The following is a 16,399-nucleotide window of genomic DNA, read 5'->3' on the forward strand; positions in this document are numbered from 1 at the left end:
TCTCTCTCTTTCTCTCTGTGTGCCCCTTGCTCACTCGCGCCCTCTCTCTCTCAAAAAAATAAAGAAAATAAAGGTAAACTGGTTAAGATCTATTAAAATTTAAAATCTGCCTCTTGGTACAAGGAAGTATATAAAAGTAATTCTTTGCCATTCTGTGCGTAACAGTGAAAAATCGCAAACAACTTGAATATTCACCAATACCCAAAGGGCCAAAGAGTGGCCACAGTTATGAGCTATAATTAAGATTTTATATGGAACACTACAAATAGTTAAAATGAGGTAAATCTGTATATACTACTATAGAAAAGTCTCCAAAACTCGCTGGACTGAAAGCACAAGGTACCAAATAGAGTGTAATACCGATTACATAAAAATAAGCAAGCAAAAATACATACTATAATGTCACAGTGATTATCCTGAGTAGGAAGGGGAGAGAAAAAGCTCTGGTGTGTGATCAAAGGGGACATCAGCCTTATCTACACATTTAATTTTTAGAGGAGATTAATGTATTTGTAATTAAAAGAAGGAAAAGAAACTGTGACGCCCATGTATTATTTCACTCGGGCCATGGTGGGTCTTATTTTAGGGTTATCCTTCCCAGTTAAGTTGTCATTTCACATGTGCTTGCAATACACCAACAGACAGAAATATGTCTGCCTTGAGAAACATTTCAGGAAGATGCCAAAACCATAAGACTAAAAACCAACACTGAAAACTATCTTTAAAGATGAAGAAAAGTTGGGGGGCGCCTGGGTGGCTCAGTCAGTTAAGCGTCCAACTTCGCCTCAGGTCATGATCTCATGGTTCATGAGTTCGAGCCCTGTGTTGGGCTCTGTGCAGAGCCTGGGGCCTGCTTTGGATTCTGTGTCTCCCTCTCTCTCTGTCCCTCCCCCATTCATCCTGTGTGTGTGTGTGTCTCTCTCTCAAAAATAAATATTTTTAAAAACCAAAAAAAAAATTTTTAAAGATGGAGAAAAGTCATTATTTCTCTATTTCTGACCCATTTTATATATTATCTGTTAAAATACATTTATTTTACACACACAGCAAAAAAATTACAGAAGTAAAACATCTTGCAATTGACAGACTGCTTTAAGTCAGGTTTTAAGTAAATGAACTAACAACGATTCCTTAAGAATAAATATAATCTTTGGGAATTAAATCATTTAGGCTTATTGTCCACCATTTCCTAAAAGAAGAGATAAAGATCACCATATTGATGCAGCTAAAGCATGCTTTCTGAAGACAATATGGTCCCACAGCTTTAATTTACTTCAAAGTACATCCCACGACTCCCTGGTCTCCCAAATATCACTGTTACTCTCTGATAAACTCAATTAAACATGTTGAAATCCCTTTTTATGGCATGCCGGGACTGGGGTTGGGTCTGAGTAGGGTAATCAAGACTTTACACAGGTTTATATGTTAATCAAGCCATCTTTAGAGAGGAGAAAGTGACTTTGTGATCTGATCTGTGGTAAAGGTCAGCAAGTGGTATATGCTAGGAATTGATGTCTTTTTGTTACAGGATAAATTAAACATCCAATTCTTTTTTTTTTTTTCTAAAATTTTTTTTTTCAACGTTTATTTATTTTTTGGGACAGAGAGAGACAGAGCATGAATGGGGGAGGGGCAGAGAGAGAGGGAGACACAGAATCAGAAACAGGCTCCAGGCTCTGAGCCATCAGCCCAGAGCCCGACGCGGGGCTCGAACTCACGGACCGTGAGATCGTGACCTGGCTGAAGTCGGACGCTTAACCGACTGCGCCACCCAGGCGCCCTCCAATTCTTAATTAAATACAAAGAAATAATTTTATTCCATTTTCAAGTATTAGTTACACAGTATTAGTCACTGTACTTTACTTTTGCTTTTAAGACAGACTTTGAAATAGCTAACATACGAACCAAATGAAACATGGAAGAGATACAGCCTAAAACCTGTCAGATAAACATGATACTCATCAACCTTGTACAGCATGGTGGAATGATGACGGTAATGACATTTATGGAGTGTTTACTAGATATTAGGCAAGGTTTTAAATGCTTTTTGTGTATTACCTCATTTAATCCCCTGAACAACCCAATGAAGCACTAATATTAATCTCAATTTAGAAATGAAAAAACTGAGACACCAAGAGGTTAAGTAGTTTTCCAATAAGTGGCTGAGCCAAGATAAAAACCCAGGAAGTCACTCCTGAGCCTTCACTCTTAACCATGGTCTACTGCATACTCTATATAAGTAAGTGCTGGCTATATAATAGATGAGAAACAATTTTTAAATCTTAATTGTTTTTAATGTTTATTTATTTTTGAGACAAAGAGAGATAGAACATGAGTAGGGGAGGGACAGAGAGAGAGGGAGACACAGAATCCGAAGCAGGCTCCAGGCTCTGAGCTGTCAGCACAAAACCTGAGGCGGGGCTTGAACTCATGAACTGCGAGATCATGACCTGAGCCCGTGTCAGACGTTTAACCGACTGAGCCACCCGGTATCCCCCACATTTTTAAATTTTAAATTGAAAAATAAAAGAGACAAAACTCCATAAACTTGTAGACATTTTAGACACTCAGTCAAGCTTACCCTGCATATGTCCGCTGATACAAAGATTCTGGATCCAAACTGGCAGCATCCACAATGATCGCTTCATCAAAATTTTTCAGAATTTTAACACTGGCTTTTTTCATACTGGACTACAACAGAAATTGTAAAATCAGCAGTATATTATTTGGGAATCAAACAATCCTGGGTTTGAGATAGGAAAGATTTGTACAAAATCTTCAGTAATTGAAATACACATAATTTTCACTCAACCCCATCATGACTGAGATGCGAAACAGTAATGATTCTGAAATGTAACCTTGAAATATAACTGCAGGAGGAAGCACAATATTAAAGTGTACGACCCAAGCTTTTAATGCCAAATCTGTTTGTTTTCCTGGTGATCTAACAAATGTGCTGTCTTTACAGGCATTGTGTTCCCAAGGGTGCAAGACACCCATCCATCCAGGTATATATAGCTTAGCTAACTTTTACAAAATAAACACGCATACTTTTGATCTTCAGTGAGGCCAAGAGAAGCTGAAGAAAACTTTCTAAAATGACCAGCCAGAAGAGTGTAGTAAGTTCTCCTCCAGCATGTTATCTCCCACTCCTCATCCCACGAAAAAGCAAGTCAGAATTGTTATTTCTATAAAATACCAGAGCCATGTGTTTTCTGTTATTCCACTTCTAAAAATTCAATTACAGACAGACTCAGCTCAACAAAATGACTAATATGCAAGATTATTATTCACTGTAGCATTGTTTAAAGTAACGAAAGGCAGGAACGTGTTTAAAATCTGTGACTAAGGTACAGGTTCATACCCATGACTCACGTATAGGTTAATATCCATGGTTAAGGTATAGGAACAGATGCTTACAGAACACACTCCACAGTACATGGGGTTCTCTTTATGTGCTAAGAAGGGGTAAATAATTAAAAAGAAAGAGGCACCCAAATAAAGAAGACAGAATACTTCCCTGAGGCTACTGTTAACTCAGTTACCAAAACTGGACATCACAAGAAAAGAAAACTACAGATCAGTGTAAGAATTGATGCAAAACCCTAACAAAATACTAGCAAACTTATAAAAATAATTACATACCACCACCAAGTGAGTTATCCCAGGTATGCAAGGTTGGTTTAACGTCTGATAACCAATTAATGTAGCACACCATATCAACAGAGTAAAAACCAAAACCCACATGACCACTTCCATTGATACAGAGAGAACATTTGACAGAATCCAATACCTTTCATAAAAAAAAAAAAAAAAATTCAACAATTAGGAATACTGGGAAATTTCCTCAACTTAATAAAAAGCATTTATGAAAAATCCATACCTAACATCATATTAAAAGATTAAAAAACTGAAAGCTTTCCTCGTGAGGTCAGGAATAAGACAAGGATGCCAACTTTCACCACTTCTGTTCAGCACTGTACTGGAAGTTTTAGCTAGAGCAATCAGGCAAGATAAGCAAATAAAAGGCATTCAAAGAGGATAAGAAGAGAGAAAACTATTTCTACTAGCAGGTGACATGACCTTATATAAAAAAAAATCCTAAAGAATCCACAAGAAAACTATTAGAGTTAACAAATGAATTTAGTAAAGTTGAGGTACAAGATCAACACACAAAAAAGTTATATTTCTATGCATTACCAGTGAAGAAAAAGAAATGGAGAAAGTAACTATTTATAATAGCATCAAAAAGAACAAAATATTCAGGAATAAAATAACTCAAGGAGGTATTAAGACTTGTACACTGAAAACTACAAAACATCAATGAAAGAAATGAAAGGCTTAAATAAATGGGATGACGTCCCATGTGCATGGACTGGAAGACTTAAATGGAAATACATCCCAAAGCAATCTACAGATTCAATGTAAACCTGATCCTAAAATTCATATGGAATTGCAAGGGACCCAGAATAGCCAAAATAATCTTATGAATAGAATGTGAGTTGGAGGACTCACAGCTTCTGATTTCGAAACTTATTAAGCTGTAATAATTAAAACAATATTAGTATTGGCATAAGAAAAGACATGTAGATCAATGAAGTAGAACTGAGAGTCCAGAAATAAACCCATGTATCTAAGGTCAAATGATTTAAAAAATAAATAAATACATTTAAGTTTATTTATTTTGAGAGAGAGAGAGAGAGAGAGAGAGAGAGCGCGTGCGAGCGACTGAGTGGGGGAGTAGCAAAGAGAGAGAGGGAGACAGAGAATCCCAAGCAGGCTCTGCACTGACAGAGCGATGCTGGGCTCGAACCCATGAACTGTGAGATCATAACCTGAGCCGAAACCAAGAGTCAGACACTCAACCAACTGAGCCACCCAGGCGCCCCTAAGGTCAAATAATTTTTGACAAAGATGCCAAGATCCTTCAATGGTAAAAGAATAGTTTTCTCAATAAATGGTCCTGGGACCAGATACCCACATACAAAAAAATAAAGTTGGACCTTACCTCACACAACATGCAAACCTAACTCAAAATGGATCCAAGGCCTAAACTCTTAGAAGAAAACACAGGTGGGCATGGGAAGTGACAGCTTTATGTTTCATTAGCTAGGTTTCCATTTGGGGTGATGAAAAGTCTGGAAGCAGACAGTAGTAATGGTTGTACAACACGGTGAATATACTAAATGTCACTGAATTGTACACTTTATGATAGTTAACTTTATGTCAAGTGAATTTTATCTCAATTAAAAAAATTACACTTCTATACACTTACAATGAAAATGTGAATATGAGAAAAAAATTCCATTTATAATAGTATCAAAAAGAATAAAATATTTAGAATAAATTTAAGAAATACCAAATGGATACTTGAAAACTACAAAATGTTATTGGAAGAAATTATAAAAGATGTGAATAAGTGAAAGGCATCCTGTGTACATGGATTACAATATTAAGTATTGTTAAGACGGCAATATGTCCCAAATTGATCTGTGGAGTCAATATGATCTCTATCAGAGTCCTGGCTGGCTTCTTCATAGAAGTTGACAAACTGATCCTTAAATGCATTTGAAAACTCAAGGGACCTCGAGAAGTCAAAACAATCTTGAAAAAGAAGAACTAAGTTGGAAGACTCTCAGTTCCTGATTTTAAAACTTGTTACCCAAGCAATGGTAATTAAGACAGTTAAACAGAACGATTATTTGATGTAACAATTCTACTTCTAGGTATATACACAAGAGAAATGAAAACCTATATCCACACAAAAACTTGTACAACAGCATTATTCCTAACAGCCAAAAGAGAGAAACAACCCCAATGTCCATCAACTGATGGATAAACAAAATGTGGTATGTGTGTAAAAGGGGATGTTATTTGTTCATAAAAGAGGACTAGTTCTGATACACCCTAAACATGGATGAACCTTGAAAACATCATGCTAAGTGAAGGAAGCCAGTCACAAAAGACCACATATCATATGGCTCCAATGACCAGAACAGGCCAATCTACAGAGATAGAAAGTAGATTAGATTAGGAGTAGCCTAGGGCTGGAGGAGTGGAGGATTTGGAGGGTAGTAAAGGACACACTGTTTTTTTCTTAGGTGAAAAACTTTTAAATTGGCTGTGGTGACAGTTAAGCAACTCTATGAATATACTAAACACCACTGTATTATGTAACATAAATGAATGAACTGTATGATTTGTGCATTCCATTTCAATAAAGCTGTATGCAAGAAATAAAGAAAGAATATATAAGGAATGATTTCAATTATATAACTGAACAGGTAACACTAACCCACACCATCAAAATCAGGATAGTAGCTACCTGGCAGGGAGGATAGTGACTAGAGGGGGGCACAAGAGAGTTTATGACATACTGGTAATGTTACGTTTCTTGATTTGGATACTGGGATACATGTGTTAGGTCTGTTTATGAAAATTCTTTAAGCTATATAGTTATAGGAGTTTTCTGTACATATATTATACTTCAACCAATAATGTAAAACTATATTTTATGGTCAGCACTTAGACCCTGTAAGTGCCTAAATAAAAACAAAACACTCTAGCCTGTATCAAAAAACAAAATGGCGACCACATTCAGCAGGTAACCTAAAAAGGAGGAAAAGGTACTGGGGAGCACTTTGTTAATGGTAATAAATAGTACTGTCTTATAAATTAAGAAAATTATCCAGGGCCCTGTGTCAAAAAATCTGAAGTGTTATTTATTTATGTGTCAACAGTGTAATGAGAAAACAATTATGCTACATTTCGGCAAAGAACACTAGACAGGGAATATGTTTTGGCTCTACACTTACTGTGTGACTTGAAAAAAATCAGTTAACTTTTTAGCACTTCCCTAGATCTCTTGTCTTGGGGACAACCCATTTAATGTGATTTTGGAGAGAATCAGAGAAGTCTGATACATGAAAGTACTCCAAAAAAAAAAAAAAAAAAGGCTGAGGAAATGTGCAATGGCACTAGAATTTAAAATAAAATCAAAAGCTCTTCAGTGAAATACAGTATTAACAAATCTAGGCGTTCACTCAATTATTCTATAAAAAAAAGCATCCCCAGTGTAGTTACTAAAATTTCCCAAGTAATTACACTAAATAGCTCTTCAGAGGCTCTAAATGCATATTATTTGATTACGGAGAGCACCAGCTGGAGTGTCAAGCAGAATAATGGCCTGAATGAAAGAGGACAATACCTTACAATATAATATACTGTTAATCACCACAGATACTCTGATTAGAACATATAGTAAGTAGGCTAATTTTATTTTCTCTTTCGTTTCTTCTGCAACTAAAACTTACACACAGAATCTGTTACTGGTATTTGAAGGAAAGGATTTGTACACTTTTCTTCCTAACGGCAGAGGCAAACTGGTCAATACCTGAGAAGCTGAGCCATCGGAACCGCCTGGGTGAGAGTCATCAGGAGGGCCGACAGAGCCATGAGCAGCCAGTGAAACGTTCCCTCCCAGAAATTCATCTCCTCGAACCGAATGGATGAGATCATTCAAATATTTATAATAAAGATTGCTGGATAAAAAGCCAGGCAAAAAGACCTGAAAAAGAGGACAAGCATTATTTTAAAGTTGAAGTCAAATACGACTAAAATTTTATTTGCAAACAAAATTTTACCCACAGTTCTACCAGGTGGTACAAATGATTTTGTCACACTACCAAGTATTATCCCTTCATACACAGTTTACATTGTGACTACAATTAAGAGTACAATTTGTAGGTTTTTTCCCCTGAAAAACACTTGCCATAAAACTATTACATAGACTTGATATTTAGACTTCTTAGTGACCAGAAAACATGCAGGGAGTGAATATAACCTGACACTACATTTTTCTGGTTTGCTATAAATATTAAAGTCCAGGTGTATGTATTGATAATTTACTTTTGAACTGATTTCCTTAAGATAAATTACCAGCTGTGTGATTATTGAGTTAAACAGTATGAACATTGTAGCTTTGATATATATGGCCAATTTACTCTTCAGAAGGATGTTGCTAATTTGTATCATTGGCAATATATCAAGGTGTCTGTTTTGAGACCGGCTTTCCAACACTGGATTGTGTTTTTCCAAATCATTGTTAAATAAGTGCCTAATGATGGATGTTTTTCTTTGCATTTCAAAATTATTAATGATGCTGAATAAGCTCCCATGCTTATTACTGGCACTTCCTATCACCAGCTTTTCCTTCATAGCACTTAGCCCATGACGGTGGCACTTAACATGTTTTTAACTTGTGCCTTCTTTATAGACAGAGCTCCAAGAGGGCAGAAACCACATTTCTTCGTTTACCCCTGAAACACCAATACCTAGCACAGAAATTCTCAAAGTACTGATGAACAAACCATCTAGGTCTTTTTCTCATTTATCTACTTGATAGTATTCTTAAAATTAGTGTAAGTTCTTTCACATATATACGTTTTATAAGAAATATTTTTATGTTCTGTTTTTCTGTGTATTTTAATTTTCTTTTTTGGCCAGAAAGCTTGCACTCTTCACATGATACAGATTTGGAACTTTTCCTTTAAGATCAGAAAGATTTTAACTTTAATTTCATTTAGTTTAATTAAAAAAAATTATCCCTGGGCCATAGCTGATACTCTACTCAGTTTAGCACTAGATTTTAACGATTTGAATTTTATATGTAAGTCTTCCATGTTCCTGAAATTCAGTTTTTATGTGTAGTATTATTTAACAGTGCTTACTTAACCCCTTCCCACCTAGATACACATGACATACATAAGCAACAGAACCTCATGGGCTTATCCTGGGCTCTGTGCAATTCCTGGCAAAATCTGCTCTAGTTCATTAGAAGAATGAATCATTCACAAATTCCAACACCTTATTATTAATAAGCTATCAGTGATACCCCAGAAGTTATGATACACAAAACTAGCACTCTAGCCCTGTTGACAGATATTGATGAAATATCTGGAACACCCCTAGGCTAACTTCACCCAATATTGCTATCGAATCATTTTTGAAAATGTGGTAACAGGCTATGTTAATAGCCATTGACATTTTTTTTTTTTTAATTTTTTTTTCAACGTTTATTTATTTTTGGGTCAGAGAGAGACAGAGCATGAACGGGGGAGGGGCAGAGAGAGAGGGAGACACAGAATCGGAAACAGGCTCCAGGCTCTGAGCCATCAGCCCAGAGCCCGACGCGGGGCTCGAACTCACGGACCGTGAGATCGTGACCTGGCTGAAGTCGGACGCTTAACCGACTGCGCCACCCAGGCGCCCCGCCATTGACATTTTTTAATGCTTACTATGTGTCAGGCGTAATATTAATAGTAACTGCATCCATCTTACCTCATTCTAATCCTTAAAATAACTTTAAGTATCCATACTATCTCCATTTTACCGGTGAGGAAAGCGGCATTAAAGAATTTCAGTAACTGCCTGAGGTCACTCAGCCTATAAAGGTTAAGATGAATACATACCAAGTCAGAGTCAAAGCCTCTGCTCTTAATCACTATGCTCCCCTGTTTCCATTTTCCACTGTTCTGTTACATTGGGTTTCTCCCGTGTTATGTTTTCTGGGTTTCACCAGTAAAAACTTCTTGCGGTTTTAATATTTTTGAAGTTCTTGGTTACCTTCTCCATGGTCGTCCAGGCCTGACGTAATGGAGTTGTGAAACAGTTAGGGAGTGGCCCACCTTCCCTGCAGATATTGGATTCGATTTCTAATCGCACAACATCATCAAATCCAAGAGGATGTGTGGCTTGGAGGGAGAAGTACCTATGGTACAAAGACAGCCAAAGAAAGTAAAACCAAATTCCACAGCCAGTAGAAGCAACTTTTGGTACCTACACTAGAGAATCTTCTATGAGGCTACTTGATTCAGCCTGCAGACCTAGGACTCTAGAACTGGCTGACAGCTGGGCTGCAACCTTGATTCCCACGGCCCTAAAGTCAACTTGCTGCCTTTGTATTATCTCCTTCCGTCATCCTTAGCCCTCATTTAAGTTTTCTGAGGGTCGACTGAGACAAAGAAATCAATCAATCACACACACTGAATGGGTACCCATTCTCTGTTCAGCACTTGGGAGAGAGAAATCGACTTAAAGGAGGGTAAGACACAGTTATTTCCCCTGGAAAGGGAGCAGAAAAGATCTCTGCATAGGCCACAATAAGAACATGCCATCATAACTAAGAGACCCAAGTAATGTACTAGTAGGAATTCAAAATAAAAGAACAGTGAGGGGCAAGTAAGTGCATTTGATGTATTTGGATAGGATAACAGGACTTGATGACTGGGTGCAGAAAGGAGAAGGAGTAATTGATCAGTGATACCTCAAAGATTTCTAACTTCTTAAGATATAATGCAAAACTAGTGTCTTGGTAAGCTGATTATAAAAGTGGATACCAAAAAAAGGAGGATTAAAAGAAAAATACCATCTTAGGGACTTCTAAATCCTGTCTACGATACAAATAAAGACTGATTAGATAGGACTGTGATGTTACATACATAATATACAGAAGACATAAAAACAAACAGGGATTGGTAAAGTCAAATATGGCCCAATGAACTGGACAAAATGACAGTGCGAGTGGGATGCCATACGGTAACCTTCATTTACAAAAGGCTCCCAATGTGACAATGGGATCCAGTAGGAAAACAGACTCTCTGCTCTGTGGGGTCACTGACCTCCAGCCAGGATCTCACTACTAGTACCATTTTTCTGTTCCAGCATAAAAAAATATACATATATATTTTTTGTTATCAGCCTTTTCTTAACAGAAAGTTAGTCTCCCATCTTGTAATGAGTAAGTTGGTAAATACTCTGCCGTGATTGGAATTTTGGAGCATCTCAGACCAAATTTCTAAATGTAAACATCTGCTGTTTCAACGTCCGTGTAACAATATTTCTTATATAATATTTCCCACAAATACATTATACGAAAATAAACAGTGAGAAAACATCAAGAACTGTATTCCAGCTTAAGTTATGCCACTAACTCGCCCTGTGACTTTGAGAAAGTCACTACCTCTCTGGGCCTTCATTTTCTCATCTGCAAAATGGGAAAATCGGACTAGATCCCTAATCTGGCTATTCATCAGCATCATCTCGGGAATCTTCTAAAAATAAAGATTCCTGGGTCATACCTCAAACATGCTGAATCAGAATCTCTCAGAGAGGACTGGAAACCTATTTTTAACAAGCCCCCAGGTGATTTTCACACAGACAACCCAGCATGAACTTGCAGAGCAATGTTTAAGAATCACTGACCTAGATGCACTCGGCTCTCTCCCAACCCTGACAGTCCATGGATTCTCCTCTACCATCAAGTTATCCTCTTAGCAGTTGCTTGTGGATACAAATAGCATATTACTTTTCTTTACAGAGTATGGAAAATTAAATGAACAGTGTACGGGCGCTGGCCACAGCCTTATCATTTAACTGACCAAATGTTTTCAGTCTGTTCACTGTAAGATTTTGCCATCCTCTCGTTTGCAGTGAAGACAAGTGAAAAACTATTATTCACTGAGTATGAACCAGGCTGGGCAGATCTGCATCACAAAATATGATCTGCCTATAGAGAGTCAAGACCGTTTTTAATATATCCCAGTTAGTTTCATCTTCCTTTTTATTTTTTAGAGAGGGGAGAGAGAGCGTGTGCATATGCGCGTGCGTGCGGACCGGGCAGAAGGAAGGGGAGAGAGGGACTCTCAAGCAGGCTCCACGCCTAGTGCAGAGCCCGATGCGGGCCTCAATCATCTGACTGTGAGATCGTGCCCCAGGCCGAAATCAGGAGCCGGACACTTAACCAACTGAGCCACCCAGGTGCCCCCATCTTCTGCTTATATTCCCTTACCCAAGTTTTACTTACCCAAACTCAAGTTTCCTGAAAGTGCCACCACATTCCCCTAAGTTTCTCTGACTTTGCTTGTGCCAATCCCTCTGCCTAGAATGTTCTTTCCTGCCTTCTCTGGCTAGCAAATTTCAATTCGTTCTTCAGGATCCAATTCTCATCTTTCTCTTGTGAAACCCTCCCTGAACTCCACCACCATCAACCTTCTTGCCACACACAGACCTCCTATTCCCCCAAGACCTTTGTTCTAACAGTCCTAAAACTATAGACACCATATGAAACGTAGCTCTTCTGCTACTCCCTGTGAGCTCCTTGACAGCAAGGACTGAATCTATTCAATTTTATTTCCAAAGTACCTATCAAATAACAAACACTTGCCAAACGCTGAATACATCAACAAAACTCACTTGTCATATAAAATCATGGCATCATTCTGTGCCTCCTGTCCATCATACTGGCCCTTCTTGGCAGCCAGCTGAGACTGGAAGTTATCTGCTGCCAACCAGAACTGTAAGATATTCACTGCATCCTCTTTCTCCATGTACTAGGAAGGAAAAATACAAAAGAAGAAAAAAAGACCATAAACAGATTTCTCTCCCCATCTCTAATCTCTAAGTCCAACCATTAAAATACAGGACACACACGCACGCGCGCACACACACACACGCACGCGCACACACACACACCCCAAAACACAACACCAAAACAGATCCACTTGTTCAGTTAATGCCAGTCAACAATTTACAGTTATTTGAGATTGAAAAGCATAAAGCCATTCTTGTAGGGAGAAAATACAAAAACTAACAACAAAACAACCACGCTGCCGGATACAAACTTAAGTGAACTGGAATAAAAATCACGGTAAAGATGATTAGTGGTCCCTCGCTGGCAAACATACACAGAGTAAACTAACCAGACCAAATCTTTGATACCTGATCATTTCCATCACCCCACGCAGCCAGAGTAACGGGAACAAATGTTGGACTTAGGCTGATGGCAAACGAGGGAGTGAGAAAGCAGATCAACTGAACGGGCTCTATTCTTGGGAGAGGCAGAGTCAAGCGTATCCAAGTTACGCTCTGTGAGCCTGGAAATCCTCTCATCTCTACTGAATACTCATTTGCTTTGCAGCAAAAGCATCTCATTTGCCGAAGCTGAACAAATACCATTACACTAAACTGTATGCCTCAAAGAGATTAATATATTCATTGCTCGAGAAATCCTATCCAGTGGCTGAAGTAAAAGGGACGATAGTAGGAAAAAGTTTGCTCCTTTTCTTTCTCTCTTCTGAAGTCTGGTCTGCAAATATGTGTGCATTGGAATCATGTACCAAAACTGTGGTTTTTTAAAACAGCTCCAAATAATCAAAAATATGCATTCTCGTGGCGCCTGGGTGGCGCAGTCGGTTAAGCGTCCGACTTCAGCCAGGTCACGATCTCGCGGTCCGGGAGTTCGAGCCCCGCGTCAGGCTCTGGGCTGATGGCTCGGAGCCTGGAGCCTGTTTCCGATTCTGTGTCTCCCTCTCTCTCTGCCCCTCCCCCGTTCATGCTGTCTCTCTCTGTCCCCCAAAAAATAAATAAACGTTGAAAAAAAAAATTAAAAAAAAAAACATGCATTCTCTTATAAGCAGATTTTTAATAAGTTTTTCAAAATTAGAGTTATCTTACACTGAATTTTCACATTCTCTACTCTAACACCCCATCAAAGTACCCTTGCCATTAGATACAACTTAAAATAGTACTGTGTCATTCCAATTGATCTTTTTGGAAATGACTTGGCTCTTCCGTGTTATTTTCTATAGAGGGGGCCCCAGCATTTCTAGTTCAGAGGCTGGAATGCTCTAACAGAGTGTGAAAGGAAATGCAGACTTTACCTCAGAGAAATAAAAGAGGGCTGACTCACAGAAGAGAATGTCAGCCAGGTAAACAGTTCCACTGGTCAGCACTTCAATCTGGTATTTACAGAAATGGTGACTTCGCAGAAACTCACTAAAGTGCCTGCACATGGACAAAAAGGGAAAATTTGAGGGAACGACCAAGGAAAGAGCTTAACTGGGAAAAATACACTCTTTCCATTCTGTGCCTGTTGTATCTTAAAAGCCTAGGTCAACACTACCTCCCTTCCCCTGGTGTCGTTCCTGGTTCTTACACCTGGAAATAATCTCTCCCCGCTCTTGGTGGCTTTGTAGTTTTCCTCTGTGACACATGCTACCTCCTATTACGGTAACCAAAGATCATGCCCTATTTCTCTCATTAGGCTCTAATTTTCTTTAAAGCAGGCATTGTATCTAACTGTGCTTTGCACAGAGCACCCTTTTCAGAAATGCTAAATGAATCAATATGTAGATTTTTTTTTTTTAAGGGCATGCAGCAGTAATTAATCTAAAACAAAACAAAACAAAACAAAACAAAACAACTTTGGAGGCCGTTTCAACAAATCTATGTGGATTTAGAAGTAATAGCATCCATTAAGCCGAAAGCATGCACTAACAAATTAGGATATCCACCTGCACACGTGCATTGTTTGAACAGAAACCAATTGTAAGAGTCACACTACACCCACATCACCCCCAAATGACTTCAGAATTAAAAACAAATTCTTTTAACCTGGGAAATATTAACATTAAAAATGAACATGGGTTTTATTATTTTTAAGAGTTCACATAATTTATATTTAAAAGACACCATTAACCAAAGTAGTCTTAGAGCATGAGTATGCTTATACGATCCTGTAAACATTCAAAATACTTAAGTCCTCAGAGACCATTTGTTTTTAGTTGAGTGAACCCAGATCCCGAAAACGCAAATGGGAAAGTATGTAATTAACTTACTCTTGCTCCATTGCACTAAAGACTATGGACTGTGCCACAACAAAACAGTTGGGGTCCACCTGTCCATCTTCTCCACAAATCTTTGCTGTAAAAGAAATGGTAAATAAATTTCTACTAAATCTGAACTATACACCTTTGGGAATCAGAGGAATAAAGGTAGAGGCATATGAATCAGAAAGTTTTAAATAGAGCTAAGAAAAATACAGGTGCACGGCTAATCTTGAGGTAGGGAAGGTCTTTCTAAGCATATACACAAAAGTAGAAATCAAAAGATTTAACAACATAAAATTAATTTTTATACACGAGAGCACCTCCGAAACAAAATAAAACAACTGGTGCAAAAAAATTCACAGCGTGAATGACAATTTACTTTGTATGTGATAGATTATTATCATTCATATATCAAGAGCTCCTACAAACTAGTAAGAAATGTCCTGGAAGAAAAATGAGCCAAGGACATGAAAAGACAGTTTACAAAAGAACAAATATAGGGGCACCTGGTTGGCTCAGTCAGAAGAGCATGCTACTCTTGATCTCGGGGTTATGAGTTCAAACCCCATGCTGGGTACAGAGATCAATGGAAAAAAAAAACAGAACTTTTTTTTTTTAAAAAAGAACAAATTATAAAATGGCCAATATGCAAAGATATGCATGCTTGCTGGTAATCAAATAAATATAACTACAAATTAGAATAATGAGGCACCCCACCTTTTGTCTAGCAAATTGGCACAAAACTGTTACAACAATGCATATGTTTAATTGTGTAACACTACACTGCCTTGTTTGAGCAAGGGCATGGGAAAACAGACACTAGCATTTGTGAGAAAATAGTGGTATATAATTTTCCGGAGGGCATTCTGGTAGTTTCTAGCATAAGCTTTAAAAATAAACATGCCCTTTCAATCAGCAATTCTATTTCTAAGACTGCAACCTAAAGAGTTATGGATTTGTAAAAAGGTTTATCTGTAAAAAGTTTAGCAAAATGTTATTTGGAAGAAACACAAAGTGTGCTAAAATTAGGAATTACCTAAATCAACTGCAGCAAGTGGGTAAGCCCGTTGGTTAGCCAGCTATCAAACATGGCTGAAACCCTCCCGCCCACGATGGCTGGTTTCACTTTAAGTTCATGACCTTAGCACGACCTTAATGAAACCCAAGGATCATACTACAGTCTCCTGGGCCATTTTCTCTCATACTCTACCGGACAACACACATCTTCTTCTCTCTCTTTAAAAATGATATACATCTTCGAATTCTCTTTGCTGATTACTCTGCTTCCTACTTCATTAAGAAAATAGAAGCAGTCAGAAAATTATTTCCATCTCCTGCCACCACATCTACCAACTCACCTGCACCTCTACCCACACACTCTGCATTTGAGCACCGGACCCCTTCTTCTTGCCTCAAGACTTCTTTCTTACAGCAACTGTCCCCTTGGTCTCCTGCATCGCTTCTTTGCTGCTGCCTCATATTCACCAGCTATATACAGTCTGTCTGTATGTTACACATATGAACTTGCTTGTATGCTGTACCTTATATGCGTATAACACATCACCACAAAAACAAAACCCACTGGCCCTTGACTTAACATCCCCTTTCAGTTTATCCCTGGAGCAAGATGCCTCAAAGAGTTGCTCATACTTGCTGTCTCCACTCCGCCTCCTATTCTAAGACTCCTCTGATGAAGTTTTCGTCTCCACTGGTACCCTAAAATTAAGATAACC

General features: G+C 38.2%; 1 protein-coding gene across 1 annotated transcript in view; it reads right to left on the reverse strand.

Annotated features, from left to right (window-relative positions):
• Positions 1 to 16,399, reverse strand: part of AKAP10 (A-kinase anchoring protein 10) — a 73,529-nt gene that overhangs the window by 16,851 nt on the left and 40,279 nt on the right. Inside the window, exons 6-11 of the mRNA XM_040453085.1 lie at positions 14,676 to 14,760; positions 13,719 to 13,842; positions 12,253 to 12,389; positions 9,625 to 9,769; positions 7,394 to 7,567; positions 2,582 to 2,691 (exon numbers count right to left, since the gene is read on the reverse strand). Coding sequence (XP_040309019.1) covers positions 2,582 to 2,691; positions 7,394 to 7,567; positions 9,625 to 9,769; positions 12,253 to 12,389; positions 13,719 to 13,842; positions 14,676 to 14,760 — 775 coding nt within the window. The remainder of the gene's footprint in view (positions 1 to 2,581; positions 2,692 to 7,393; positions 7,568 to 9,624; positions 9,770 to 12,252; positions 12,390 to 13,718; positions 13,843 to 14,675; positions 14,761 to 16,399) is intronic.

The sequence above is a fragment of the Herpailurus yagouaroundi genome, unplaced genomic scaffold (assembly GCF_014898765.1).
Source record: "Herpailurus yagouaroundi ecotype Mexico unplaced genomic scaffold, PumYag 208, whole genome shotgun sequence".
NCBI lineage: Eukaryota > Metazoa > Chordata > Mammalia > Carnivora > Felidae > Herpailurus > Herpailurus yagouaroundi.